General features: G+C 48.9%; 1 protein-coding gene across 4 annotated transcripts in view; it reads left to right on the top strand.

Annotated features, from left to right (window-relative positions):
• The window catches only part of LOC140395290 (tropomyosin alpha-1 chain), a 137968-nt gene that overhangs the window by 84997 nt on the left and 25257 nt on the right, over positions 1–27714 (top strand). For 2 of the 4 annotated variants that reach the window (XM_072482869.1, XM_072482871.1), the window contains 6 exons: positions 3776–3893; positions 4948–5018; positions 6572–6647; positions 7924–7986; positions 14282–14351; positions 22378–22664. In XM_072482869.1, coding sequence (XP_072338970.1) covers positions 3776–3893; positions 4948–5018; positions 6572–6647; positions 7924–7986; positions 14282–14351; positions 22378–22460 — 481 coding nt within the window. In that variant the 3' untranslated portion in view covers positions 22461–22664. Of the gene's footprint in view, positions 1–3775; positions 3894–4947; positions 5019–6571; positions 6648–7923; positions 7987–14281; positions 14352–22377; positions 22665–27714 lie in introns of those variants that run through there. The other 2 variants (XM_072482868.1, XM_072482870.1) reach the window with 1 other exon arrangement.

Below are 27714 nucleotides of genomic sequence, written 5' to 3'. Positions count from 1 at the left end.
AGGATAATTTTATCGAGCCTCTTAAAGAAGGACCGCGGGATGAAGATGGGGCGACACTGAAATATGAACAAGAATCTCGGAAGAATCGACATCTTCACCGACTGCACTCTCCCCGCCAATGACAGCGGGAGCACATCCCATCTCTGGAACTCGTCCCTCACTTGCTCCACCAACCGGGACAAGTTTAGCTTATGCAACTTACCCCAGTCTCGCGCTACTTGTATCCTTAGATATCTGAAGCTTTCCCCTACCAGCCTGAACGGCAGCCTCCCCAGCCTACTCTCCTGACCTCTCGCCTGCACTAACCACATCTCGCTCTTTGCCATATTCAATTTATATCCTGAGAACCGACAAAATTCCCTCTGGGATGATTCCATCCATCCCCGTCATTGGGTCTGATACGTATAACAACAGGTCATCCACATATAACGAGACTTTATGTTCCACTCCCCCCGGACCAGCCCTTTCCAGTCCCTTGAAGCTCTCGGAGCATTTGCCAGCGGCTCTATAACCAGCGCAAACAGCAGTGGGGAGAGGGGGCATCCCTGTCTAGTCCCGTGGTTCAGACTGAAGTAGTCAGATGTCGTCCTGTTCATCCTCACACTAGCCTCTGTGGCCTTATGTAGCAGCCTAACCCAGTCAATGAATCCCACCCCGAACCCAAAACGTCCCAATACCTCCCATAAATAGTCCCACTCAACCCGGTCTAAAGCCTTTTCGGCATCTATTGCTACCATTACCTCTGCCTCCCTGCTCTCCGGGGGCATCATAATCACATTGAGCAACCTCCTTAGATTGGCCACCAGTTGCCTGCCCTTTACGAACCCGGTTTGGTCCTCCGCAATTACGTCCGGTACACAGTCCTCAATTCTAGACGCCAAGATCTTGGCCAGTAACTTAGCGTCTGCGTTAATCAAAGAGATCGGCCTATCGGACCCACATGCCTCCGGGTCTTTATCCCGTTTCAGTATGAGCGAGATAGTGGCCTGCGACATCGTCGGGGGTAAGACCCCTCTGTCTCTTGCCTCGTTGAACACCCTGACCAGCACCGGCCCCACTATCTCGGAGAGCTTTTTATAAAACTCCACCGGGTATCCGTCCGGCCCCGGGCTTTACCCGACTGCATGACCTTCAGGCCCCCCCAGTATTTCTTCGGTCCTGATCGGGGAACCGAGCCCGTCTACCAACCCCCAGTTGCGGAGTGGGGTGGCAGATTTGTTATGGTTAGGGGTAAGCTCGAGGGGGTGAGTGTAGTCCTGGTCAACGTATATGCCCCTAATTGGGATGACGTAGATTTTGTTAAGAGGTTGCTGGGGAAGACCCCTGACTTGGACTCACGCAAACTGATCATGGGTGGGGACTTTAACACGGTTCTTGATCCTGGCCTGGACCGGTCCTGTGCAAAAATGGGTAGGGTGCCAGCGATGGCAAAGGAACTGAGAGGGTTCATGAAGCAAATGGGGGAGCTGACCCATGGAGATTTAGTCGGCCATCGGCGAAGGCGTTTTCATTCTATTCTCACGTCCACAAGGTGTATTCCCGAATCGATTTCTTTATCATGAGCAGGGACTTGCTACAGGGATGACGGGTGCAGAATATTCGGCAATTACCATCTTGGACCATGCTCCGCACTGGGTTGATCTGCAGATTTGCAAAGATAGCTTTCAGCGCCCACAATGGAGGCTGGAAGTTGGGCTGCTGGCGGACGAGGCGGTGTGTGAGAGGCTGAGGAAATGCACGCATAATTACCGGCAGGTAAATGATACTGGAGGAGTCTCAGCAGCGGTGCTCTGGGAGGCGCTGAAAGCAGTGGCGAGAGGAGAGCTGATTTCAATCCGAGCCCATAGGCACAGGTCAGACATCTCAAATTGGACCCGCTTGTTGATCAAGATCGCAACCCCCCTGGTCTTAGTGTCGAGCCCCAAATGGAAGACCAGACTAATCCAGCCCTTCCTTAATCTGACCTGGTCAGCCACTTTCAGATGAGTCTCCTGTAACATGACTACGTCCGCCTTCAAAACCCGTAAATGCGCGAACACACGCGCCCTCTTGACTGGCCCATTTAGCCCTCCAACGTTCCAGGTGATCAGCCTGGTCGAGGGGCACCTTTGCCGATCAGCCGTCTCCTTTCTTTGGCCAGTCCCCAAGCCATGTGTCGCGCTTCCTCTGGCCCGCCTCCTAGCTACCTCCACCCCTGACCTCCTCACTGTTACCATGCCCAATTTCCAACATCGTCAGCAAACACATAAAAACCAAAATACAAAAGCATGAAAAAAACATGCAGGCATCTCTCAGAAACAAGAGAGAAAGAATTAAAAGTTCCAACACTAGTCCAAAGGTCCTCAGCTCGGGACTAAGCCCTAGCCTCTTTGCAAAGTCCATCGCCTCCTCGAAATAATGGTGCTAGCCCTCATGCATACCCCACAGTCGTGCTGGATAGAGCAGCCCAAATTTCACCTTCTTATAAAAAATCTCTTTAACTTGCCTGTAGCCTGCCCTCCTTCTGGCCACCTCTGCGCTCAGGTCTTGGTAAACGCGCAGGGTGCTATTGTCCCATTTGTAGCTCCGCGTGCTCTTTTTCTCATTGAAGAACCTGCTCCTTATCCAGGAACCTGTGGAACCGGACCACCATCACTCGCCGCGGCTGCCTCACCTGCGCTCTGTGCCCTGTCCACCTCCGGCGGGCGAGGGAACACCTCGTTCCCCAGCAGCTTCTGCCACATACACGCGGCAGCATCCAGCCCCTCGGCCCCCTCCGGGAGGCCAATGATTCTTAAATTCTGCCGGCGAGACCTGTTCTCCAGGTCCTCCAGCTTTTCCAGGAGCATTTTTTGTTGGTCTCTCAACCTTCGAATCTCCATGTCTGCCACCGTTTGAAAGTCCGTCTGCTCCTCCACCGTCTTCTCCAGCTCCTGGATCTTCTCAGCCTGGCCATCCAGCCTCTTCTCCATTCAGTCAAACGATTTCTGGAGCGGTTCCAAATGATCACTTTTCAGTGCTGGGATGTTCTCCTGCATAACCTGCAACAGGTGCTCCATTGTCGGCTGAGCTGGCGGTGCTCGGGTCTGGACATCGGCCATATTGCTTTCCCTCACAGCCTCCCCTTTGCCCTTGCTTGCCCACTTCTTCAGCTGTTTGCGATCCTTCCTACTTAGTTCCATACATCTCTGTATGGATTCAGTGCCTGAGTGCTATTACTTTCCAATCCAGCGCTTAAAAGCGCAAAATAGTCTGGGGGAAAGGTCCAAAAGTCCGATCGGAGTGGGAGCCACCAAGTGTGTGACTGACTCCCTCATAGCCGCCACCGGCAGTTCCCTTCATCAGATTACATTTGACCCTTCATTGCATTGCTTGAGATCACACTGCTTAACAGAGAAAACAGGGAAAACTGTTCCCACTCATCGAGAACGAGAGGGCACAGATTCAAAGTCCTCGGTGAAAGAAGCAACACGTGGAAAATTTTTCCACACAGCGAGTGAAGGTCTGGAGCGCTCTGCCCGAGAGTGTGGCAGAGGCAGGTTCAATCGAGACATTCAACAGGGAATTAGTCTGTAATCTGAAAAGGGAGAATGTTCAGGGTCACGGGAAAAGGCAGAGGGGTGGGACCATGTGAGTTGCTCATTCGGAGAGCTGGTGCAGATGCAGTGGGCTGAATGGCCCCCTTCTATGTGGTAACAATTCTGCGATTCATCTGGGTTTTTTTTTATATGAGCTCAATGCTTGTGCTCCTATTGCTAGTTTATCTCATTCAGTTCCTGCTGTTTCACTCCTCAAGAGGTATGAAGGTAATTGAAAATCGTGCCATGAAGGATGAGGAAAGGATGGAGCTTCAGGAGCTGCAGCTGAAGGAGGCAAAACACATTGCAGAAGAGGCTGATCGCAAGTATGAGGAGGTGAGCACCAAAAGCCTACCTCTTAATGACATTTAGAACACTGCCCTCATTAACCCTGGGACCAATTGGATCCTATAACCAGTATCGGAATTGTTACGACACCTTGGGCTAGTGCATGGTCAGTTCCAGCCCCACCTGACCCGGAGTCAGTTCCAGCCCCACCTGACCCGGAGTCGCAACACAAGTGAAATTAACTTTTATTTTAAGATACCCGAGGTCTTCGGCTGTCCAATAACTACAATCACCAGGTTTGTAAATTTAGGCACAATTAACTTTTTATTAACAATAAATAAATAAGGGCAGCACGGTGATGCAGTGGTTAGCACTGCTGTCTCACGGCGCTGAGGTCCCAGGTTCGATCACGGCTCTGGATCACTGTCTGTGTGGAATTTGCACATTCTCCCCGTGTTTGCGTGGGTTTCACTCCCACAACCCAAAGATGTGCAGGGTATGTGAATTGGCCATGCTAAATTGTCCCCTAATTGAAAAAAATGAATTGGGTACTCTAAATTTATTTTTTAAATAAATAAATAGGCAACAAATACAACTGGTTAACTATTTTCTAATCTCACGGGCAGCATGGCGATTCAGTGGTTAGCACTGCTGCCTCATGGAGCCGAGGACCCAGGTTCGACCCCAGCCCTGGGTCACTGTCCGTGTGGAGTTTGCACATTCTCCTTGAGTCTGCCCGAGTTGTCCCCCACAACCCAAAAAAATGTGCAGGGTAGGTAGACTGGCCACGCTAAATTGCCCCTTAATTGGAAAAAAAATGAATTGGGTACTTCAAATTTTTTTTAAAAAGCAACAATTTTCTCATCTCTAACTCTCGCTCTCTCTCTCTCGCGCTCTCTCTCTCGCGCTCTCTCTCTTCTCGTGTTGTTAGAGGCGAGCTTGGTAATTTGGTTGGTGGTTAGGACTGTGCTGTGCCAGAATCTGATTCTACATTAAAGTGGAATTTGGCCTGCCAGTTCTGGTAGGAGGCCGTGTTTGAGGACTGCAAGTTTTTGTTGCCTGCTGCTACCTTGTTATTCTGAACTTTATTTACTCTCTACAGGTTGCCCGTAAACTTGTCATCCTGGAAGGGGAGCTGGAACGGGCTGAGGAACGTGCTGAAGTGTCCGAGATGTAAGTCCCTTGATGGGTGGAGTGAAACATTGTGTAAAAATGAGGTCCATTCATCAACATCAATCTCACCAATTCCATCTTCTAGTTCACAGCTGGATTTATATAATTGAATGCAAATCATTGCTGTGTAAAACTGGTTCATGAATGTTTCAGTTTTGACCTTTTTTTCTTTTATTATCTTTTAAATGAAACATGTGCGGGGGAGTATGGGTGGTGATTTAGGCAAGGTGGGGGGGGGGGCATAGATACATAGAAGATAGGAGGAGGCCTTTTGGCCCTTCGAGCCTGCTCCGCCATTCATCACGATCATGGCTGATCATCCAACTCAATAGCCTAATCCTGCTTTTTCCCTATAGCCTTGATCCCATTCTCCCCAAGTGCTATATCCAGCCGCCTCTTGAATATATTCAATGTTTTAACATCAACTACTTCCTGTGGTAATGAATTCCACAGGCTCACCACTCTGTGTGAAGAAATGTCTCCTCATCTCTGTCCGAAATGGTTTATCCTGAATCCTCAGACTGTGACCCCTGGTTCTGGACCACCCATCATCGGGAACATCTTTCCTACATCTACCCTGTCTAGCCCTGTTAGAATTTTATAAGTCTCTCTGAGATCTCCCCTCATTCTTCTGAACTCCAGCGAGAACAATCCCAACCTGGTCAATCTCGCCTCATATGACAGTCCCGCCATCCCTGGAATCAGTCTGGTAAACCTTCGCTGCACTCCCTCAAGAGCAAGAACATCTTTCCTCAAAAAAGGAGACCAAAACTGCACACAATATTCTAGATGTAGCCTCACCAAGGCCAATATAATTGCAACAACACATCCCTGCTCCTGTACTCTATTCCTCTCGCAATGAAGGCCAACATACCATTTGCCGCCTTTACCACCTACGGCACCTGCATACAACACCCTCAACCCCATGGCCGGTGATTTGGGCGGGGGCTCATGGCTGGTGATTTGGGCTGGAGTATGGGCTGTAAATTGGGTGGGGGGGGAGGGGTGGGGGGGGTGGGGGATGGGGTGGGGGGGGTGCATGGGTGATAATTTGGGCAGGAGGGTATGGGCGATGATTTGGGCATGGGGGTATGGGCAATGATTTGGGCAGGGGATATGGGTGTGTGAGGCATGGTCAGTGATTTGGGTCGGGGGGGGAGATGGGTGGTGATTTGGGCAGTGATGTGGGGGGCGGGGTGTGGGCGGGATTTGTTTTATCTAATAATATGACTAACCTGTTCACTTTAAATTTTGGGGATTGACGGCAGGCCTGAGGAGCATCTCTACACTTTTCCTGTTTCCATTCTAGACTATTCTTTGCCACCTTCTCTGGGGTATAGAGGAGGCCTCCCGGTCGCCGCGGGGGATAGAGGAGGCCTCCCGGTCGCCGCGGGGGATAGAGGAGGCCTCCCGGTCGCCGCGGGGGATAGAGGAGGCCTCCCGGTCGCCGCGGGGGATAGAGGAGGCCTCCCGGTCGCCGCGGGCGAAAAATGTTGTTTTGTTGTACAAAGTGTCATTGAATTCTCATTCTAGCTTGTGTCTCCTTTATGCAGGAAGTGCGGTGACCTGGAAGAAGAACTGAAAAATGTCACCAACAATCTCAAGTCACTGGAGGCTCAATCAGATAAGGTGAGGTTCTGCTTTTCCTATTCCCATTCTCTCAGATAATCGGGTTAAACAAAATGTTTGACAGAAGGCTGGCCTTTTCCCCTCTCCCTCTGAAGACAGAGGTTTTTGGAGCAGTGAGCTTAAGCAAAAGCACCATTTCTTCCAGGTCCTTCACTCTCTGTTCCAAAGCACATTCCAGCCAGTGAGGTATTCTTTTTCATTGTTTGTAAAGTTGATGATTTGTGGTGTATTGCTGTTTATTTTTTACTCTGGTGAAAATAAAAACAGTTTCTGTAACATTGACCAGGCTGATCTTAAAGGATTTCTTTCCTCTTCCCCTCTGCTGCATGATGGGAATTTTGAAATATCTGCAAACAATACTGCCACAATTGCACCAGAGTGCATTGTCTCCTGTGGTGAGATGGGTTAGGACAACAGGGTGGCACAGTACCAGGGACTCGGTTCAATTCCAGCCTTGGATGACCGTCTGTGAAGAGTTTGCCCATTCTCCCCAGGTCTTGTGGGTTTCCTCCGGGTGCTCTGGTTTCATCCCACAGTCCAAAGAGGTGCGGGTTAGGAGGATTGGCCATGATCAGTTGCCCTGTAGTGTCCAGGAATGTTTGGGGTATGGCTTTATGGGGCGGGGTGGACAGGAGAAAGGACATGGGTAGCGTGTTCTTTTGAAGGGTCTGTACAGACTCGATGGGCCGAAAGGCTTCCTTCTGCACTGTAGGGATTCTATGATTCTGTGGTCCACCCATTCGCAAATATCCAGCAATCCTTTAACGTTGTTCTTCTAGCCTCCAACCCATTGCACGTAGTCGCCTGCAGGTTGAGACCAATAGGATGGAGGCATTGTAGTTTACTTTGGTTACATCCCTTAATAACCAAAGAAGTCAGGAATGAAATCCGGAAGCACTTCTTCAAACCAAGAGTATTGGAAATCTAGAACACACCCCTGCCCAAACCCCACAAGACTGTGGGGGCTAGGGAAGGGGGCGTTCCATCTGAGTTTTCAAGTCTGAATTCCATAAATATTTGTCAGGTGAGAGTACTGAGGGACATGGATTGAAGGTGGGTGAATGGAATTGAGGTAGCGATTGATTATTCTAATTCAATGATGGGCAGTCTCGAGGAGTTGTGTGGACTCTTCCTGTTCTCATATTCCAAATGGGAATGACATGCTTCGAATTGCAAGAAAATAATGGAAATTCCTTGGTTTTCCAGTGATTGGGTTTAAGAGGATTATGATTACTATAATCTTGACTCTGTTACTAACGGAACTCTCTGTTGACAGTACTCGGAGAAGGAGGACAAGTATGAGGATGAGATCAAGATTCTGACTGACAAACTCAAGGACGTATGTATTAATCAAACTCTTCTTGTGTTGTGTTGCTCGAATTTAATGGAACCCTATTTTGCATTAATAAAATTTCTACAACCTTGGATGGTATAAATCTGGATGTGTTGAACTTTTTTCCCCCATTTTAAATGAACTTTTTTCATCAACCAATTGGGGTTAATCAGTAAAGTTTGGTGCTGTTATCTGCTGGTCACAAAGGTTTCTGAATGTTTACAGTTCTTATCTGCACAATGTTTATCGTTCTTTCTCTTCTATCCTCCACACAGTTTTAGGAGTGTTTTATCTGCAGAATGTTTTTTAAAAAAGTATTCTGCAAATTGGTATATTGCCTTTTTGCTATGTCATCAGAATTAGCATCTTCCGGTGATTAAGTCATTATTTAGCTTCACCTGTGTAAAATGTAACCTCCTGTTGTGCAGTTAGGAATATAAAGAGGACTTCCGGTTGCGGCTATGCGGAGCTAAGCCGCACGATTCGGCAGCTCCCGCTATCACGGACTTTCAGGCTCTTTAGAGGAGCCCCAATGGGAATTTTTTTGAAGACGACCCATGGGGAAGGGAAGAGCGAGGTCCCCCTTCAACTTTTATGGACCGGACCAGAAGTGAAACGGCCAAAAAAGCGGCATTGGAGCAGCGGGAGAAGCGAGGGAAGAAAAGCAAAATGGCGGTGGCCGGGGACAAAGCGGAATGCGGGCCGGAGCTGCAGGAGTTCATCAAGCGCTGCTTCGAGGAGCTGCGCAAGGAGATGCTGGCGCCTATGTTGTCGGCGATTGAAGGACATGGGATGACCCAGAAGGCCCACGAGGTAAAGATCCAGGAGGTGCAGAAAAGAGTCAGTGAGAATGAGGACGAGATCTTGGGCCTGGCGGTGAGAGTGGAGGAGCACGAGGCGCTGCACAAGAGGTGGGCGGGAAGATTCGAAGACCGGGAGAACAGGTCGAGGAGAAAGAACCTGCGGATCCTGGGTCTCCCTGAAGGAGTGGAGGGGGCCGATGCCGGGGCATATGCGAGCACGATGCTCGATGCGATGATGGGCGCGGAGGCCCCTTAGAGGCCGCTGGAGCTGGATGGGGCACACCGTGTGCTGGCGAGGAGGCCCAAGGCAAACGAGCCGCCAAGGGCGATGGTGGTGAGGTTTCACGGACAGAGAGAGGGTCTTGAAATGGGCCAAGAAGGAGCGGAGCAGCAGGTGGGACAATGCGGAGATCCGAATATACCCGGACTGGAGCACGGAGGTTGCAAAGAGGAGAGCGGGTTTCAACCGGGCCAAGGCGGTGTTGCACCGGAAAGGAGTGAGATTCGGAATGCTGCAGACAGCGCGATTGTGGGTCACACACCAGGATCAGCACCATTATTTTGAAACGCCTGAAGAGGCGTGGACCTTTATTCAAACCGAAAAGTTGGACTCAAACTGAGGGTTTGTGAGGGTGGGGGGGGGATGTTTGATGTTTGATGGTTGTTGTATATAGGGGGTCAATCACGCGCAGGAAATGCTACATGGGCTGGGGGAGAGAGACAAGGCCGCGACAGGAGCCGAGCCAGAGGGGGCGGGGTAGGCTTAGGAAAGCACAGGGTTTTTCCCGCGCTAGGGAAGAAAGGTGGGAGAGGGAATGGAGGAACGCACACTAATTGGGAGATTCCCACACGGGGAGGTCAATGGGACGGCGGGGGAAGCCGGGGTCAGCAGGTGTCAGCTGACTTACGGGAGTGATATGGGGGGAGCAAAAAAGCTAGACATGGGTCTAGCGGGGGGAGGGGAGAAGGGGGAGGGGGAAAAGGTTGCTGCTGCACTGGCCGAAGGGGAATGGGACACAGAAGAGGTGGTCGGGGCGGGGGTCTCCCGGCTGGGGGACTGGAGGGTGAGGGCGGCGCGGACACTGGACTGGCCTAGAAAAGGAGATGGCTAGTCGACGGGGTGGGGTGGGGAGGTGGGAGCCCCCCCAATCCGGCTGATAACGTGGAATATGAGGGGCCTGAATGGGCCGGTGAAGAGGGCCCCAAGTGTTCGCGCACTTAAAGGGACTGAAGGCAGACGTGGTTATGCTCCAGGAGACACATTTGAAGGTGGCGGACCAGGTCAGGTTAAGAAAGGGATGGGTAGGACAGGTATTCCATTCGGGGCTAGACGCGAAGAATAGAGGGGTGGCAATATTGGTGGGGAAGCGGGTGTCGTTTGAGGCCAAGAATATCATAGTGGGCAACGGAGGGCGATATGTGATGGTGAGCGGTAAGTTGCAGGGGACGTGGGTGGTATTGGTAAATGTATACGCCCCGAACTGGGATGATGCCGGATTCATGAAGCGCATGTTGGGTGCATTCCGGACCTGGAGGTAGGAGGCCTGATAATGGGTGGGGATTTCAACATGGTGTTGGTCCCAGCACTGGACCGCTCCAGATCGAGGACAGGAAAGAGGCCGGCGGCAGCCAAGGTGCTTAGGGGGTTTATGGATCAGATGGGGGGAGTGGACCTGTGGAGGTTTGCCAGGCCGCAGGCCAGGGAATTTTCTTTTTTCTCCCACGTGCACAAAGCCTACTCCCGGATAGATTTTTTTGTTCTGGGCAGGGCGCTGATCCCGAAAGTGGAGGGAACGGAGTATTCGGCCATAGCTGTTTCAGATCACGCCCCGCACTGGGTGGAACTGGAGCTGGGAGAGGAGAGGGACCAACGCCCGCTGTGGCGGCTGGATGTGGGACTGCTGGCAGATGAGGTGGTGTGTGGGAAGGTGAGGGGGTGCATCGAAAGGTACTTGGAGGCCAACGACAACGGGGAGGTGGGGGTAGTATGGGAGGCGCTGAAGGCGGTGATCAGGGGAGAGCTAATCTCCATCAGGGCTCATAGGGAGAAGATAGAGGGCATGGAAAGGGAGAGGTTAGTGGGGGAGATTTTAAGAGTGGACAGGAGATGCGCAGAGGCCCCTGAGGAAGGATTACTTGGGGAAAGACAACGTCTCCAGACGGAGTTTGATCTGTTGACCACCGGGAAGGCGGAGGCACAGTGGAGGAAGGCGCATGGGGCGACCTACAAGTATGGGGAGAAGGCGAGTCGGATGCTGGCACACCAGCTCCGTAAGAGGATGGCAGCGAGGGAAATAGGGGGAGTCAAAGATGGAAGGGGAGCCACGGTGCGGAGTGCGACGAAAATAAACGAGGCATTCAAGGCCTTCTCTGAGGAACTGTACAGATCCCAGCCCCCAGCGGGGGAAGAGGGGATGAGACGATTCCTAGACCAATTGAGATTCCTGAGGGTGGAGGAGCAAGAGGTGGCTGGTTTGGGGGCACCAATTGGGTTGGAGGAGCTGAGCAAGGGTTTGGGGAGCATGCAGGCAGGGAAGGCCCTGGGACCGGACAGGTTCCCGGTGGAGTTCTACAGGAAATACGTAGACCTATTGGCCCGATACTAGTGAGTATCTTTAACGAGGCAAGGGAGGAAGGGACCCTGCCCCCGACAATGTCGGAGGCGACGATTTCTTTGATCCTAAAGCGGAACAAGGACCCACTGCAATGTGGATCGTACAGGCCGATCTCGCTCCTCAACGTGGATGCTAAGTTGCTGGCAAAAGTGCTGGCTACGAGGATCGAGGACTGTCCCGGGGGTGATCCACGAGGACCAGTCGGGATTTGTAAAGGGCAGGCAACTACACACCAATGTGCGGCGGCTCTTAAACGTGATAATGATGCCATCCGTGGAGGGAGAGGCGGAGATAGTGGCAGCTATGGACGCGGAGAAGGCCTTTGACCGAGTAGAGCGGGAGTACCTCTGGGAGGTGCTGCGTAGGTTTGGGTTCGGGGGAGGGTTTATTAGTTGGGTTAAGCTCCTTTACAGAGCCCCGTTGGCGAGTGTGGTGACGAATCGGCGGAGGTCAGAGTACTTTCGGCTGTACCGTGGGATGAGGCAGGGGTGCCCCCTGTCCCCCCCTGTTGTTTGTATTGGCGATCGAACCCTTGGCCATGTCATTGAGGGAGTCTAGGAAATGGAGGAGGGTGGTCCGAGGGGGAGAAGAGCATCGGGTGTCGCTTTATGCGGATGACCTGTTGCTGTATGTGGCGGACCCAATGGAGGGGATGGTGGAGGTCATGCAGACTTTGAGGGAGTTTGGGGAGTTCTCGGGCTATAAGCTCAATGTAGGGAAGAGCGAGCTTTTTGTAGTACAGGCAGGGGACCAAGAAAGGGGGATAGGCGATCTACCGCTGAGGAGGGCGGAGGGGAGTTTTCGGTACCTGGGGATCCAGATAGCCAGGAGTTGGGGGGCCCTACATAAACTGAATCTGACTAGGTTGGTGGAGCAGATGGAGGAGGACTTCAAAAGATGGGACATGTCACCGCTCTCGCTAACTGGTAGAGTGCAGTCGGTGAAAGTGGTGGTCCTTCCGAAGTTTCTTTTTGTGTTTCAGTGCCTTCCCATCGTGATCACCAAGGCCTTTTTTAAGAGAGTAGGTAGGAGTATTATGGGGTTTGTGTGGGCAAATATGACCCCGAGGGTAAGGAGAGGGTTTCTGGAACGCAGTAGGGACCGAGGAGGGTTGGCGCTGCCGAACCTAGGGAGCTACTACTGGGCAGCAAATGTGGCGATGATCCGCAAGTGGGTGATGGAGGGAGAGGGGGTGGCATGGAAGAGGGTGGAGATGGCATCCTGTAAAGGAACGAGTCTGGGGGCACTGGTGACGGCACCGCTGCCGCTCTCGCCGTCACGAGCCCGGTGGTGGCGGCAAAGCTAAGGATCTGGGGCCAGTGGAGATGGCACAGGGGTGCAATGGGAGCCTCGGTGTGGTCCCCGATCAGGGGTAACCACCGGTTTGTCCCGGGGAGGATGGACGGGGGGTTCCAGAGCTGGCATCAGGCGGGGATTAGAAGAATGGGGGACCTGTTCATTGAAGGGACGTTTGCGAGCCTAGGGGCACTAGAGGAGAAGTTTGAGATACCCCCGGGAAATGCTTTTAGATACATGCAGGTGAGGGCGTTTGTGAGGCGGCAGGTGAGGGAGTTCCCGTTGCTCTCGGCACAGGAAATCCAAGACAGTGTGATCTCGGGTGTATGGGTCGGGGAGGGCAAGGTGTCCCCCTCCTCTTAAAAAAGGAGATGAAAGAGGAGGGGGAAGCATTAGTCGAGGAGCTGAAGGGTTAGTGGGAGGAGGAGCTGGGGGAGGAGATCGAGGAAGGTTTGTGGGCTGATACCCTGGGTAGGGTTAATTCCTCCTCCTCATGTGCCAGGCTCAGCCTGATACAATTTAAGGTGGTTCACAGAGCGCACTTGACGGGGGCGAGGTTGAGTAGGTTCTTTGGGATAGAGGACAGATGTGGAAGGTGCTCAGGGAGTCCGGCGAACCATGTCCATATGTTTTGGTCATGCCTGGCACTGGAGGGGTTCTGGAGAGGAGTGGCGGGAGCAATATCTCAGGTGGTGAAAGTCCGGGTCAAGCCAAGCTGGGGGCTAGCAATATTTGGAGTAGTGGATGAGCCGGGAGTGCAGGAGGCGAAAGAGGCCGGCATTCTGGCCTTTGCGTCCCTAGTAGCCCGGCGAAGGATCTTGCTAATGTGGAAGGAGGCGAAGCCCCCCAGCGTGGAGGCCTGGATAAACGACATGGCTGGGTTCATTAAGGTGGAGAGGATAAAGTTTGCCTTGAGAGGGTCTGCGCAGGGGTTCTACAGGCGGTGGCAACCATTCCTAGACTATCTCGCGGAGCGTTAGAGGAAGGTCGGTCAGCAGCAGCAGCAATCAAGGCGGGGAGGGGAGGGGGGAAGTGGGGGGGGGGGGGTTTGCCTAGGGGGTGTTTGAGCAAGAGAACACATGAAAGATTTGGGAAACTGGCATGTACGGGAGAGAGCCAGTGTACAAAGCTATGTAACATATCGCTTTACCATGTGTATATCTTGCTATGTGCGATTTCTTTCTGTTTTGTTACGAGGGGGGGGTTTATTGTTTGTAAGGGTGAAAAATTGTGTTAAAAAACTTCAATAAATATATATTTTTTTTAAAAAGGAATATAAAGAGCACGTAAACCAACAAAGAAATTGGGCCTGTTAATTTCCATATTAACCCTGGCAGTATATAGGTCAACCCCTCGGTTACCTGGTCTTCAATAGATTACACCGATCTCCTTGGCATGTAGCAGAGTGTGTGTTTTTGAATCCAGCCTGGATTTTATTGCACAATTCATTCTTGCCCAGCGGTGTCCCTATTTACAACCAATGCTGTTTAAATATACCGACAGTTATTCCTTCCGACTGTAATCTTTCCTTTTCCCCTTGATTGTTTTTTTTCTAATAACCCTGTTGATCTGGCTTCTGATTGCCAGGCGGAAACCCGTGCGGAGTTTGCTGAGAGGACTGTAGCCAAACTGGAAAAGACCATTGATGATCTGGAAGGTACAACATTTCTCATTGACTCAATAACTCCACCAGCCAGTTGCTTGTGTGCTTGTTTGTCTTTCTGGCTCTTGGTGTGTAATGACTTGCCATTTCTCGCACTCTCTTTCTCTTCCTCTCTCCTGCTCTCTTTATCCCCTCGCCCGCTCTCTTTCTCCCCTCGCCCACTCTCTTTCTCGTTTCCCGCTCCCCCCGATCGAAGGGGAAAGCTCAAATACATCAATGTCCTTTACAGACGGTGTGTGGCTGCTATCATTGTGGTTGATTGCCTGGCACTCCGTATAAATGGGCTGCAACATTGCCCAAAGGGAGAACCATTGGCTCTCTGTGACATGGAGTGTTAGTGAGAGGGAGCTTGTGGTGTGTGCCGGGGGGAGGATTTCAAAAGCTGGGGAATGGGACTGAGTGAATTGTAGAGAGCTGGAAAGGACTCAAAGGACCGAATGGCCTCCTGTGCCATTATGACCCTATGCAAGTGGCCAGTGGACACGGGTCATGGGCAGTGTGAAGCGATAATAAATTGATTTAGAATTGACTTATAATCCAATTGACTAACGAGATAGTGGAGTAACTAAACCTGAGGGCAGTGATCGGTATTTAGCATTTAATTTTACAATAAAAATCATCTAGCGTCAGGGCCACATAGTTAATTGTAACTCAATCTAACAATAATGCAAGTGTTTATTTTAAATTAATTAATTAGTGCTTAAATGTCACTCAGTGGGATGCAGTGCTCCAACTGTGAGATGTGGCAGATCTGTGACGCTTCCAGCGTTCCGGTCGACTACATCTGCAGCAAGTGTAACCAATGGCAGCTCCAAAGGACCGAATGGCCTCCTGTGCCATTATGACCCTATGCAAGTGGCCAGTGGACATGAGTCATGAGCAGTGTGAAGCGATAGTGGTCATGAGCAGTGTGGAGCAGCAATTGGATGCACTTAGAAGCATGCAGGTGGCGGAAAGCGTCATAGATAGGAGTTATAGAGACGTGGTCACACCCAAGGTGCAGGCAGAGAGATGGGTGACCACCAGAAGGGGCAGGCAGTCAGTGCAGGAATCCCTTGTGGATGTCCACCTCTCGAACAGGTACACCGCTTTGGATATTGTTGGGGGAGAATAGCCTATCAGGGGAAAACAGCAGCAGCCAGAGCAGTGGCACCACAGCTGGCTCTGATGTTCAGCAGGGAGGGTCAAAGCGCAGAAGAGCAATAGTCACAGGGGACTCTATAGTCACGGGCCCAGATAAGCACTTCTGTGGATGTGAAAGAGACTCCAGGATGGTATGCTGTCTCCCTGGTGCCAGGGTCCAGGATGTCTCAGAACAGGTAGCGGACATCCTGAAGAGGGAGGGCAAACAGGCAGAGGTCATTGTACATATTGGTACCGATGACATAGGTAGGGGCATGAGGTTCTGTAGCAGGAGTTCAGGGAGCTAGGCAGAAAGTTAAAAGACAGGACCTCTAGGGTTGTAATCTCGGGATTACTCCCTGTGCCAGTGGGGCTAGAAATAGGAAGATAGAGCAGCTAAACACGTGGCTAAACAGCTGGTGTAGGAGGGAGGGTTTCCGTTATCTGGACCACTGGGAGCTCTTCCGGGGCAGGTGTGACCTGTATAAGAAGGACGTGTTACATCTAAACTGGAGAGGCATAAATATCCTGGCCGTGAGGTTTGCTAGTGTCACACGGGAGGGTTTAAACTAGTATGGCAGGTGGGTGGGTACCGGAGCAATAGGTCAGAAGGTGAAAACATTGAGGGAGAACTAAGAAATAGGGCCAGTATGGATCTGAGGAAGAGCAGACGGGAGATGTTGCTGAAAACAGCGGGACTGGTGGCCTGAAGTGCATATGTTTTAATGCAAGAAGCATAACGGGTAAGGCAGATGAACGTAGAGCTTGGATTAGTACTTGGAACTATGATGTTGTTGCCATTACAGAGACCTGGTTGAGGGAAGGACAGGATTGGCAGCTAAATGTTCCAGGATTTAGATGTTTCAGGCGGGATAGAGGGGGATGTCAAAGGGCTATATGGATAGATATCAGGAATAAGAAGGGTGCAGACACAATGTTGTGGGGTTACTACAGGCATCCCAACAGCCAGCAGAAGATAGAGGAGCAGATAGGTAGACAGACTTTGGAAAGGAGTAAAAACAACAGGGTTGTTGTGACGGGAGACTTTAACTTCCCCAATATTGACTGGGACTCACTTAGTGCCAGGGACTTAGACAGGGCAGAGTTTGTAAGGAGCATCCAGGAGGGCTTCTTAAAACAATATATAGATAGTCCAACTAGGGAAGGGGCTGTACTGGACCTGGTATTGGGGAGCATTTCGGGAACAGTGACCACAATTCAGTAAGTTTTAAAGTGCTAGTGGACAAGGATAAGAGTGGTCCTAGGGTGAATATGCTAAATTGGGGGAAAGCTAATTATAACAATATTAGGCGGGAACTGAAGAACCTAGATTGGGGGCGGATGTTTGAGGGTAAATCAACATCTGACATGTGGGAGGCTTCAAATGCCAGTTGAAAGGAATTCAGGACAGTGATGTTCCAGTGCGGAAGAAGGATAAATACGGCAAATTTCAGGAACCTTGCATAACGAGAGATATTGTAGGCCTCGTCAAAAAGAAATAGGAGGCATTTGTCAGGGCTAAAAGGTTGGGAACAGATGAAGCCTGTGTGGAATATAAGGAAAGTAGGAAGGAACTTGAGCAAGGAGTCAGGAGGGCTAAAAGGGGTCACGAAAAATCTTTGGCAAATAGGGTTAAAGAAAATTGCAAGGCTTTTTACATGTACGTAAAAAGCAAGAGGGTAGTCAGGGAAAGGGTTGGCCCACTGAAGGATAGAACATAACATAAGAACTAGGAGCAGGAGTAGGCCATCTGGCCCCTCGAGTCTGCTCCGCCATTCAATGAGATCATGGCTGATCTTTTTTGGATTCAGCTCCACTTTCCAGCCCGAACACCATAACCCTTAATACCTTTATTCTTCAAAAAACGATCTATCTTTATCTTAAAAACATTTAATGAAGGAGCCTCAACTGCTTCACTGGGCAAGGAATTCCATAGATTCACAACCCTTTGAGTGAAGAAGCTCAGTCCTAAATCTACTTCCCCTTATTTTGAGGCAATGCCCCCTAGTTCTGCTTTCACCTGCCAGTGGAAACAACCTGACTGCATCTATCCTATCTATTCCCTTCATAATTTTATAAGTTTCTATAAGATCCAACGAGTACAGTCCTAGTCTACTCAACCTCTCCTCGTAATCGAACCCCTTCAGCTCTGGGATTAACCTAGTGAATCTCCTCTGCACACCCTCCAGCGCCAGAACGTCCTTTGTCAGCTAAGAAGACCAAAACTGAACACAATACTCCAGGTGTGGCCTCAATAACACCTTATACAATTGCAGTATTACCTCTTAAACTCCATCCCTCTAGCAATGAAAGACAAAATTCCATTTGCCTTCTTAATTACCTGTTGCACCTGTAAACCAACCTTTTGTGACTCATGCACTAGCACACCCAGGTCTCTCTGCACAGCGGCATGTTTTAATATTTTATCATTTAAATAATCCATTTTGCTATTATGCCTACCAAAATGGATAACCTCACATTTGTCAACATTTGTATTCCATCTGCCAGACCCTAGCCCATTCACTTAACCTATCCAAATCCCTCTGCAGACTTCCGGTATCCTTTGCACTTTCTGCTTTACCACTCATCTTAGTGTCGTCTGCAAACTTGGACACATTGCACTTGGTCCCCAACTCCAAATCATCGATGTAAATTGTGAACAATTGTGGGCCCAACACTGAACCCTGAGGGACACCACTAGTGACTGATTGCCAACCAGAGAAGCACCCATTAATCCCCACTCTTTGCTTTCTATTAATTAACCAATCCTCTATCCATGCTACTACTTTACCTTAATGCCATGCATCTTTATCTTATGCAGCAATCTTTTGTGTGGCACCTTGTCAAAAGCTTTCTGGAAATCCAGATATACCACATCCATTGGCTCCCCGTTATCTACCGCACTGGTAATGCCCTCAAAAAATTCCACTAAATTAGTTAGGCACGACCTGCCCTTTATGAACCCATGCTGCGTCTGCCCAATGGGATGCCTCGCTATTTCTTCCTTGATGATAGATTCCAGCATCTTCCCTACTACAGAAGTTAAGCTAACTGGCCTATAATTATCCACTTTCTGCCTACCTCTATCTTAATTAGTGGTGTCACGTTTGCTCATTTCCAATCCGCCAGGACCACCCCAGAGTCTAGTGAATTTTGGTAAATTATCACTAGTGGATTTGCAATTTCCCCAGCCATCCCTTTTAGCACTCTGGGGTGCATTCCATCAGGGCCAGGAGACTTGTCTACCTTTAGCCCCATTAGCTTGCCCGTCACTACTTCCTTAGTGATAACAATCATCTCAAGGTCCTCACCTGTCATAGCCTCATTTCCATCAGTCACTGGCATGTTATTTGTGTCTTCCACTGTGAAAACCGACCCAAAAAACCTGTTCAGTTCCTCTGCCATTTCCTCATCTCCCATTATTAAATCTCCCTTCTCATCCTCTAAAGGGCCAATATTTAGCTAAGCCACCCTTTTTTGTTTTATATATTTGTAGAAACTTTTACTGTCTGTTTTTATATTCTTGAGCAAGTTTACTCTCATAATCTATCTTACTCTTCTTTATGAAGGGAATCTATCTGTGGAGCCAGAGGAAATGGGTGAGGTACTAAATGAATACTTGCCATCAGTATTCGCCAAAGAGAAGGAATTGGTGGATGTTGAGTCTGGAGAAGGGTGTGTAGATAGTCTGGGTCACATTGAGATCCAAAAAGGCGAGGTGTTGGGCGTCTTGAAAAATATTAAGGTAGATGTAAGTCCCCAGGGCCTGATGGGATCTACCCCAGAATACTGAAGGAGGCTAGAGAGGAAATTGCTGAGGCCTTGACCAGAAATCTATGGATCCTCACTGTCTTCAGGTGATGTCCCGGAGGACTGGAGAACAGCCAATGCTGTTCCTTTGTTTAAGAAGGGTAGTAAGGATAATCCAGGGAACTACAGGCCGGTGAGCCTTACGTCAGTGGTAGGGAAATTACTGGAGAGAATTCTTCGAGACATGGACGTATTAGCGAGAGGCAGCATGGTTTTGTGAAGGGGAGGTCGTGTCTCACTAACTTGAGAGTTTTTCGAAGAGGTCACAAAGATGATTGATGCAGGTAGGGCAGTGGATGTTGTCTATATGGAATTCAGTAAGGCCCTTGACAAGGTCCCTCATGGCAGACTAGTACAAAAGGTGAAGTCACACGGGATCAGGGGTGAGCTGGCAAAATGGATACAGAACTGGCTAGGTCATAGAAGGCAGGGAGTAGCAATGGAAGGGTGTTTTTCTGATGGGCGGGCTGTGACTAGTGGTGTTCCGCAGGGATCAGTGCTGGGACCTTTGGTGTTCGTCGTATATATAAATGATTTGGAGGAAAATGTAACTGGTCTGATTAGTAAGTTTGCAGATGACACAAAGGTTGGTGGAATTGCGGACAGCGATGAGGACTGTCTGAGGATACAGCAGGGTTTAGATCGTTTGGAGACGTGGGCCGTGAGATGGCAGATGGAGTTTAATCCGGACAAATGTGAGGTAATGCATTTTGGAAGGTCTAATGCAGGTAGGGAATCTACAGTGAATGGTAGAACCCTCAAAAGTATTGACAGTCAGAGAGATCTAGGTGTACAGGTCCACAGGTCACTGAAAGGGGCAACACAGGCAGAGAAGGTAGTCAAGAAGGCATATGGAATGCTTGCCTTCATTGGCCGGGGCATTGAGTATACGAATTGGCAAGTCATGTTGCAGCTGTATAGAACCTTAGTTAGGCCACACTTGGAGTATTGTGTTCAATTCTGGTCGCCACACTACCAGAAGGATGTGGAGGCTTTAGAGAGGGTGCAGAAGAGATTTACCAGGATGTTGCCTGGTATGGAGGGCATTAGCTATGAGGAGCAGTTGAATAAACTTGGTTTGTTGTCACTGCAACGACGGAGGTGAGGGGCGACCTGATAGAGGTCTACAAAATTCTGAGGGGCATAGACAGAGTGGATAGTCAGAGACTTTTTCCCAGGGTAGAGGGGTCAATTACTAGGGGGCATAGGTTTAAGGTGCGAGGGGCAAGGTTTAGAGGAGATGTATGAGGCAAGTTTTTTTACACAGGGTGCCTGGAACTCGCTGCCGGAGGAGGTGGTGGAAGCAGGGACGATAGTGACGTTTAAGGGGCATCTTGACAAATACATGAACAGGATGGGAATAGAGGGATACGGACCCCGGAAGTGTAGAAGATTTTAGTTTAGACGGGCAGCATGGTCGGCGCAGTCTTGGAGGGCCGAAGGGCCTGTTCCTGTGCTGTACTTTTGTTTCTTTGTTCCAGTGCCATTGAAAGATTCCTTGATGGTCTTCAGTGACATTTGGGAGGGAGAATGGAGAAGTTGAGACCAATATATCGGGTCGGCTGGATAGAGTGTTGAAGGCGTGATTAATTTGGAGGACTATTAGGTGAAATAAAGGCCTTGGGACTGACTATTTTAGAAATGGGATGAAGGCTGCAATGTAATAGGAATGGTCATTTTGAAAAAAAGAGATGCTGTTGAAGCTTTCTGTCTTGCACGCATCAGGGCAGATGCAACCAAATTTCAAAGGGAGCAGCAGTTTATACTGCACAAGGAAAGGTGCAGATTGGTGAACAATCCCGAATGTGCTAAGAATTACATTGCTGTCAATGTGGCTCACTTTTACTTGCTCAAAGCTACAGGCATCCACATTTGAAAGGGGAGCGGGGGGGGCTACCTCCGCAGGCAAGGAACATGTCCAGGCATTGTGACTATATAAAAATTTACCAAAAGCTTCAGTTCCCTGGGGCATTCGTACGGCAATATTTTGACTACTCAATTTGCCAACCAAGACTCAATTTGCCAACCAATCAATACCCTTTTCATAGAATTTACAGTGCAGGAGGCCATTCAGCCCATCGAGTCTGCACCGGCTCTTGGAAAGAGCACCCTACCCAAGGTCAACACCTCCACCCTATCCCCATAACCCAGTAACCCCACCCAACACTAAGGGCAATTTTGGACACTAAAGGCAATTTATCATGGCCAATCCACCTAACCTGCACATCTTTGGACTGTGGGAGGAAACCGGAGCACCCGGAGGAAACCCACGCACACACTGGGAGGATGTGCAGACTCCGCACAGTCAGTGACCCAAGCCGGAATCGAACCTGGGACCCTGGAGCTGTGAAGCAATTGTGCTATCCACAATGCTACCGTGCTGCCCAATGAAAATCGCTTATTGTCACAAGTAGGCTTCATATGAAGTTACTTTTCTCATGTAGTTGCTCTCTTTGAGATTTGGTTTACTTGTGAATCTGTCCTGATGAGTACAGGGTGAAAAGCTTTGACAGCATGTCTCTTTGGCAACACTCGTGCTCTCCACTACTGTTTGGTATTTTGGAAGGATGAGACCAAATGGGCTGATAGACTTTCTTTGCTTGAACTTGTGAATATCTGAACCTATTGAGATACTTTGCTGACATGTTGCTTGTTTTTAAAATGAAGACAACCTTGACAAAAACAGGATGATCGTTTGCCACCATATCTTGTATAGGTTTGAGTTTGCCTTGGGAACATTATCCAAGCACCAAACCTACATGGTTATTTTGTTAATTTTTTTCTAAATCCGACATCAAAAGCTATTCCTGAAATGTCTTGTCTTGGTTTTGCTTTGATTTTCCTCCAATAATTTCTCCTTTTTTTTTTTTGTTTGTTTGTTTCCTTCATTTCACCTCGCCCTTTACTTTGATTTTTTTTTTTCCACCAAACATCTGTGTTCACCCCATTTCACCTCGCCCTCTTCATTGATTTTTTTTTCCACCAAACATCCATGTTCACCCCATCATCCCATGATCTCTTTTCATCATAATCACTCGGTCACTTCTTTTGAAACCTGGCTGGCTGCCCTCTGCCCTTCAACCTCCAGATGAACTCTATGCCCAGAAGCTGAAGTATAAAGCCATCAGCGAGGAGTTAGACCATGCCCTCAATGACATGACTTCTTTGTGAATGACCTTTTTAATTTTTCTCCAGCCCCGCCCCCCCCTCCCCCTCCTCCAGTCAGTTTAGCCTCGGAGCTCTTTTTACATCTTAATTTTCTTTGGCGAGTTCCTGTTAATTTGTAATTATTTGGCTAATTGCCTCAGGTCCTCCTTCTCTGTTACCCTTGCTGTTCAACTTCCTTCTGTGAAAATAAAGCTGGGACTCTCTTGCTGTCTGTTTCCTCTGTTTATATTTCTCTTCCTGGTATATTTTGCTTTCTTCTTGTCGGAAGTATTAAATTCGATGCGTCAACACCCAATGGGGTAACTGAATGATGAAAATACTATGGACTCACAAATTGATCACTCTGAGGCTGTCTGCATTATAACTGACTCCTCTCGTCTGCCATTTATAAAGAGCAGAAAGCTAATTCATTCTCCTGATTGAAGAAAGCACCATCAGCACATCTCAGAAGTCAAAATAATTTATTTTTCACCCAAAACTAAAGATTTGAATTTATACCATGGGTTATATTTCCCCCAGCAAGTTTCCAGCAGCAGTGCGATAATGAAGCGATTGTCTCTTTTTAATTATTGATTGAGGGATGACTATTAACCAGGATCATGATAACACAAGTGGATAGCACTGTGCGGAGTCTGCATGTTCTCCCCGTGTCTGCGTGGGTTTCCTCCGGGTGCTCTGGTTTCCTCCCACAGTCCAAAGGCGTGCAGGTTAGGTGGATTGGCAATGCTAAATTGCCCTTAGTGTCCAAAAAAAAGTCAGGAGGTGTTATTGGGTTACGGGGATAGGGTGGGAGTGAGGGCTTAAGTGGGTCGGTGCAGACTTGGTGGGCCGAATGGCCTCCTTCTGCACTGTATGTTCTATGTTCAAAGGAGGATTCTTCCAGGTCATCTTCGAAATAAGGTTCTGGGATCTTTACATTCAGAGGGCAGGTGGCGTTTAATGTTTAGTTCAACAGGGAGCACATCCTCAGGACTGCACAACCTTGAGCCCCCAATCTCCTGACTCGGAGATGAGAATGAGCCACGGAGAGAATTTCCATTTGCATCCAAGCAGATACTAGGAATAACAGGAGTAGGCCATTCTGTCCCTCGCGACTGCCTCGTCATTCAAGTAAGGTCGCGGCTGATCTGATTGTGGTCTTCGCTTCATCTCCTGCTGCCACCCCCCACCCTTGAATCCCTTGTCGATCAACAATCTTACTGACTCGGCCTTTAATATGTTCAAAGACCCAACCCCCATTGCTGTCAGGGGGGATGGGGGGTGAATTCCACAGACTTTTGAGAGGAGAAATTCCTCACCTGCGACGGAGTCCCTTATTTGTCCTCTGTTTCTAGATTTCCCCCACAAGAGGAAATATTCTCTCTGCATCTATGCCACGTAATAGAGCAGGTGGTCTCACGGCACGATGGGCTGCGGCACAAGGGAGTTGGGGGTCTTGATGGGGGAGGCAGACAGACATTGGGAGGGGGTGCCCAATGTGGGTCAAAAAAGGCCATTTGAAGGAGGCCCCAGCCACCCCTTTTCTCTTTTCTCTCACCCAAGACCTGAGCAGGCCTCTGAACTCCGCTCAACAACCTCGAGGGAAACGGCCCTGAAATTGTTACCAATTTTCCACTTAGAGCCTCAATTAGAGCAGTGGTCTGTGGGCTGGCCTAGGCCTCGCTCATCCCAGCTTAAATTTACAGACAGGTTTAACATTCGGACTTGGGCTAAGTAGCATGTATTCGGGACTAGCATCTCCAAATAACCATCTCCAACAAGAAAAGGTTCAGCTATGGAGTGATGCAGTGGCAGAGTGGTTAGCACAGGGACCCGGGTTCAATTCCAGCCTCGGGTAACTCTGGAGTTTGCACTTTCTCCCCGTGTCTGTGTGGGTTTCCTCTGGGTGCACCGGTTTCATCCCACAGTCCATGGACATGCAGGTTCGGTGGATTGGCCGAGATCAATTGCCCCTTAAGTGTCCAATGGTTAGGTGGGGTTTCAGGGTTGTGGGGGAGTGGGCCTGGGTGGGGTGCTCTTTCAAACGAATGGTGCAGACTTGACGGGTCAAATGGCCTCCTGCACTGGTGGGAATCTACGATCTAATCTATGATATTGAATTACTTTGAAATTTAGTCAGCAATACAGTATATTTCTGTGCTTAGCAAAACATCACAAACGGCAATAAACAGATTATTGCATTTATATTTGCAACAATATTGTTTGAGGAAAGGATATTGTACAAAATCATAGAATTCCTACAGTGCAGAAGGAGGCCATTCGGACCATCAAGTCTGCACCGACCCTCAAAGAGAACCCTAACTAGCCCCGATCTCCTGCCCTATCCCCGTAACTCCATCTAATATTTGGACACCAAAGGGCAATTGATCATGGCCAATCCGCCAAATCGGAACATTTTTGGACTGTGGGAGGAAACCGGAGCACCCGGAGGAAACCCACGCAGACACAGGGAGACGGTCACCCGAGGCCGGAATTGGACCCAGGACCCTGGTGCTGTGAGGCAGCAGTGCTAACCACTGTGCCATCATGCCGACATTGATCAGTCTCTACACTTTAAATAATGCTGAGATCTTCACTGACATCACCAAAATGGACAGGCGGGAATGAGATTGAGTTAAAAGACAGCTTCCCACAAGATAGTACTTCCATCTGCAATAACAGAAAATATTCCAAATATTCAACGAGTCGAGAATACATGAAGGGAAGAATGTACGGTTTAACACTTCAACCATGACTGTATGTCACTGCACTCCCTCTACATCATGTTTAAATTTCAGATTATGCCAGGGCTCGGAATTGACCTTTAAACCCACAACCTTTGTAACCCCAGATGTAAGAATGTGATGAATGAGCTGAGCTAATGACAGCTCAATGTATCGTGGAGATGAGAGAGACTCAAATACACACCGCACTGTACATTTTTAATCTTGGGATGAAAATTGGTGCTCTGATTGAATTTACGGAAGAAAAATTGCATTTGTATAACTCCTTTTGTGACTTCAAAATAATTTTAATGCCTTGTCATGGAGGGGAATATTTTCACACCGTAAGATCACAGCAGTGTTGAATGAGCCTGTTTTTGCATTAGGAATGGCCTACAACACCAATCGGTTAGTTCCTGGCTGGTCTTTGGTTCTTCCTTTTTATTCACTTTAGCTCCATAATTTCTCATCCCCTTCTCTATTAACCTCCTAGCTAACAAAGATCTATCCATCTCTGCCTCGAAAGCTTCAGTTCACCCCGGCATCCACAGCATTTTGGAGATTGAATTCCAGTTATCTTTGTGTTTGTGTTAGTGGGGAGGGGGAAATAGAGGGAGAGGGAATCTGCCAAATCTACACTGCACCTTCTCCAAGGCCCATTTACCCATCCTAAGATGCAGTGCACCAAACCAAAGGCAGTATTCTATTGACAGGCAGAGGGATCTAGGTGTACAGGTCCACAGGTCACAAAGTAGCAATGCAGGTGGAGAAGGTAGTCAAGAAGTCATACGGTATGCTTGTTTTCATAGGCAGGGGCATTGATTATAAAAATTGGCAAGTCATGCTGCAGCTGTACAGAACCTTTGTTAGGCCTCACTTGGAATATAGTGTTTGTTTCTGGTCGCCACACTACCAGAACGATGTGGAGGCTTTGGAGAGGGTACAGAAGAGGCTTATCAAAATGTTGCCTGGTATGGAGGGCATTAACTATCTGGAGAAGTTGGTTTGTTCTCACTGGAACAGGGGAAGGGGCGACCTGATAGAAGTCTACAGAATTATGAGGGACATGGACAGAGTGGATAGTCAGAAGCTTTTTCCCAGGGTGGAAGAATTAATTACTAGGGGACGTAGGTTTAAGATGTGAGGGGCAAAATTTAAAGCTGTACGAGGGAAGTTTTTTAAGCAGAGGGTAGTGAGTGCCTGGAACTCGCTGCCGGAGGAGGTGGTGGAAGCAGGTACGATAGTGATGTTTAAGGGGCATTTTGACACATACATGAATAGGATGGGAATAGAGGGATGCCGACCCTGGAAGTGTAGAAGGTTTAGGTTAGACTGGCAGCATGGTCGGCACAGACTTGGAGGGCCGAAGGGCCTGTTCTTGTACTGTACTTTTCTTTGTTCTTTTTAACACCAGGGAAATGCCCCTGCTCCTCTTAGAATAGTAATATGGAATATTCTACATCCAGCTGAGGGGGGGCACATCTAACGCAAAATATTGCACCTCTGACAGTGCAGCACCCTCTCAGTATTTCACTGCGGTTGCAGCCTGGATTAGGCACTCACGTTTTTGGAGTGGGACTTGGAATTTACAAACCCTTGACTCCGGCAAGAGTGCAACCCAATGGACTAAGACCAACACCCTAATCCCGAGCCTAAAGCTGCCTTTATTTGAATTGATGCTGGTTTAAGGATTCTCTCTGCTATTCGCATCTGACACTGGGAACGGCTATAACCTTCAGACCATTGCGGTTTGCTGGCTGCTATTAATTCATTTCACATATTCGCCCACATAATCAGAAGGGTTTTTGTTATAGGGCGAAATCTTCCTTGTTCATGCTGGTGGATCCACGTTGGGCCCCACTGCCCAGGTTTCCCGGCAGCGTGGGGTGGATTCAATGGGAAATTCCAGGAGATTTCTCATTTGATCAAATTTAACACATCAATTTTGTGGTCCTTCATCAAAAGTCATTTGAAAATTCATCGACACCGCAACAACCACACAATTAAATTGAGGGCCCCAGATTGAGTGGATAGGAAGGACCTAATCAGGAAGCATAAATTTAAAGTAATTGGTAGAAGGGAGTTGAGAATTAATTTCAGCCAGAGGATGGTCGGTGCCTGGAACGTTGCCTGAAAGACCATAATGTATAGGAGCAGAATTAGGCCATTCGGCCCATCATGTCTGCTCTGCCATTCAATCATGGCTGATATTTTTCTCATCCCCATTCTCCTTCCTTCTCCCTGTAACCCCTGATCTCTTTATTAATAAAGAACCTACCTATCTATCTGTGTCTTAAAGACACTCAGTGACTTAGCCTCTACAGCCTTCTACAGCAAAGTGTCCCACAGATTCACCACCCTCTGGCTGAATAAATTCCTCCTCATCTCTGTTTTAAAGAATGGTCCCTTCAGTCTGACTCTGTGCTCTTGTGTTCTAGTCTGTCCTAGTGGAAACATCTTCTCCCATCTACTCTATCTAGGCCTCTCAGTATTTTGTAAGTTTCAATGAGATCCGCCCTCATCCTTCTAAACTCCATCGAGTACAGACCCAAAGT

This window comes from Scyliorhinus torazame, chromosome 18 (genome assembly GCF_047496885.1).
Source record: "Scyliorhinus torazame isolate Kashiwa2021f chromosome 18, sScyTor2.1, whole genome shotgun sequence".
Taxonomy (NCBI): Eukaryota; Metazoa; Chordata; class Chondrichthyes; order Carcharhiniformes; family Scyliorhinidae; genus Scyliorhinus; species Scyliorhinus torazame.
This window is presented reverse-complemented; position numbering and strand designations above follow the sequence as displayed.